Consider the following 2,500-nt stretch of genomic DNA (forward strand, 5'->3'; position numbering starts at 1 on the left):
ATGTCAGGAAAACACCAAACTTTGCTGCATGTGCTGGTTGTTGCTTTAAAGGTGCAGTGTGTAGAATGTATTGGCATGTTCATAACAGCCTGGAATATAATATTCATATGTATTAATTACTCTGTGTGTGTGTGTGTGTGTGTGTGTGTGTGTGTGTGTGTGTGTGTGTGTGTGTGTGTGTGTGTGTGTGTGTGTGTGTATGTGTGCGTCCTTTTGTGTGTGTGTCCGTGCGTCCTTGTGTGTGTGTGTGTGTGTGTGTGTCCGTGCGTCCTTGTGTGTGTGTGTGTGTGTGTGTGTGTGCGTCCTTGTGTGTGTGTGTGTGTGTCCGTGCGTCCTCGTGTGTGTGTGTCCTTGTGTGTGTGTGTATCCGTGCGTCCTTGTGTGTGTGTGCGTCCTTGTGTGTGTGTGTGTGTGTTAGATGTGCGTGCCCAGCTGGTGGAGCAGCAGAGATGTCTGGAGCAGCAGACGGAGATGAGAGTTCAGCTGCTTCAAGACCTTCAGGATTTCTTCAGGAAAAAGTCGGAAATCGAAACGGAATATTCCAGAAACCTGGAGAAGCTCGCGGAGAGGTTTATGGCCAAGACACGCAGCACCAAGGACCATCAGCAATACAAGTAAGAGTGTGTGTGTGTGTGTGTGTGTGTGTGTGTGTGTGTGTGTGTGTGTGTGTGTGTGTGTGTGTGTGTGTGTGTGTGTGTGTGTGTGTGTGTGTGTGTGTGTGTGTGTGTGTGTGTGTGTGTGTGTGTGTGTGTGTGTGTGTGTGTGTGTGTGTGTGTGTGTGTGTGTGTGTGTGTGCGTCTGTGTGTGCATGTGTACTTGTATAATTATTTTTGTGAGGACAAATTTGAGTTTTAGACTTTAAGAGTGAGGACATTTTGTCCGGTTCTCACTTTGGGACAGGCCTTTAAAGGGCTGTTTGAGGGTTAACACTAGGTTTTAAGGACAGGCCTTTAAAGGGCTGTTTGAGGGTTAACACTAGGTTTTAAGGTTCAGGTATGAATTAGGTTTACGTTAGGGTTAGTGTAAGGGTTGGGGTTAGGCCTTTAGTTTGGATGGTTATGGTTAGGGTAAGGGGCTACGGAATGCAGAAATGTGTGTTTTTCTATGTTTTAAAGAATATTTCTCTGTTTTATTTTCTTGCAGAAAGGATCAGAACCTGCTTTCTCCAGTCAACTGCTGGTACCTGCTACTCAACCAGGTCTGTTACATGTGTCTGTGCTTTAAATACTTTAAAGGTGCACTGTGTAGTTTCAGAGGAGAGGGGTTTGTTTACATTCACAGAGCCTGCAGTTAGTTTACTAAACATATTGTCTCTAAACGAAATTCTTAGTATTGAATAATTATATCATCATGCATCAAATTATTTTGAGGAACCTGGAACCAAACGTTAAGACTAGAATATGTTTGTAAACCAAACTGTGGGCCCTGCTGCTGTAAACAACAACAACAGTGAAACAGTAACTTTTCAGGAAGCTTTCTAACTTCAAACAGTGTTCCAGGGATCACATTTTACTGTGAGGAAAGTTTGTTTATTCAGTTATAATGAGAATATACCTTAGAAAATGTTTCACTTCTCTGGCACACCCAAAGTTACACACTGCAGCTTTAATCACAGACAAAATAACAATTATGGATAATTTTCTTTTTTCATTTTTGCAGGTGAGGAGAGAGAGTAAGGACCATGCCACACTCAGCGATCTGTACCTGAACAACGTCATCAGTCGACTCACACACATCAGTGAAGACTCTGCTAGACTGCTGAAGAGGGTGAGATGTGCAGACAGACAGACAGACAGACGGACGGACGGACGGACAGACAGACAGACAGACAGACGGACGGACGGACGGACGGACGGACGGACGGACGGACGGACACACAGACAGACAGACAGACGGACAAACAGACAGAGAGAAACTCACTAACTCACGCACGCACGCACGCACGCACTCACTCACTCACTCACTCACTCACTCACTCACTCACTCACTCACTCACTCACTCACTCACTCACTCACTCACTCACTCACTCACTCACACACACACACACACACTCACAGACACACACACACATTCATTTATGTACTTCAACTTAATAGCTGATCAAGAGTAAAAAGTTAAATTTTTCCCTTTGAAAAATTAATAATAATTTTTAAAACATTGCCTACCGCCACCGTACTATCACCGCTCAGCAGTTGTAAGCCTCTCTCAGACATAGAACCAGCTGTGGTGAAGTGTGTAGGGCGGTTGTCCACTGGGTTACAGGGTCGGTGGTTCGATCCCCCGTCTCCCCGCCACATGTCCAAGTGTCCCAGTTGCAAAGAGACACTGAACCCTAAATGTCTCCCGATGGTTCAGAGAGCGCCTTGCATGGCTGCTACTGCCATCGGTGTATGAATGTGTGTGTGAATGAATGGGTGAATGTGGTAAGAAATGTAAAGCGCTTTGGGGCTGAGAAAATCGGCTAAAAAGAGCTATACTATAATTCAAGTCCATTTTTAC

General features: G+C 45.0%; 1 protein-coding gene across 1 annotated transcript in view; it reads left to right on the top strand.

Moving 5' to 3' along the window:
• The window catches only part of LOC307268402 (SLIT-ROBO Rho GTPase-activating protein 1-like), a gene marked incomplete at both ends in the record, with an annotated part of 56,873 nt that overhangs the window by 23,506 nt on the left and 30,867 nt on the right, over positions 1-2,500 (top strand). The window contains 3 exons of the mRNA XM_080051020.1: positions 419-614; positions 1,144-1,198; positions 1,660-1,767. Coding sequence (XP_079907146.1) covers positions 419-614; positions 1,144-1,198; positions 1,660-1,767 — 359 coding nt within the window. The remainder of the gene's footprint in view (positions 1-418; positions 615-1,143; positions 1,199-1,659; positions 1,768-2,500) is intronic.

Source organism: Ammodytes marinus (genome assembly GCF_949987685.1).
Source record: "Ammodytes marinus genome assembly, chromosome: 22".
Classification (NCBI taxonomy): Eukaryota; Metazoa; Chordata; class Actinopteri; order Uranoscopiformes; family Ammodytidae; genus Ammodytes; species Ammodytes marinus.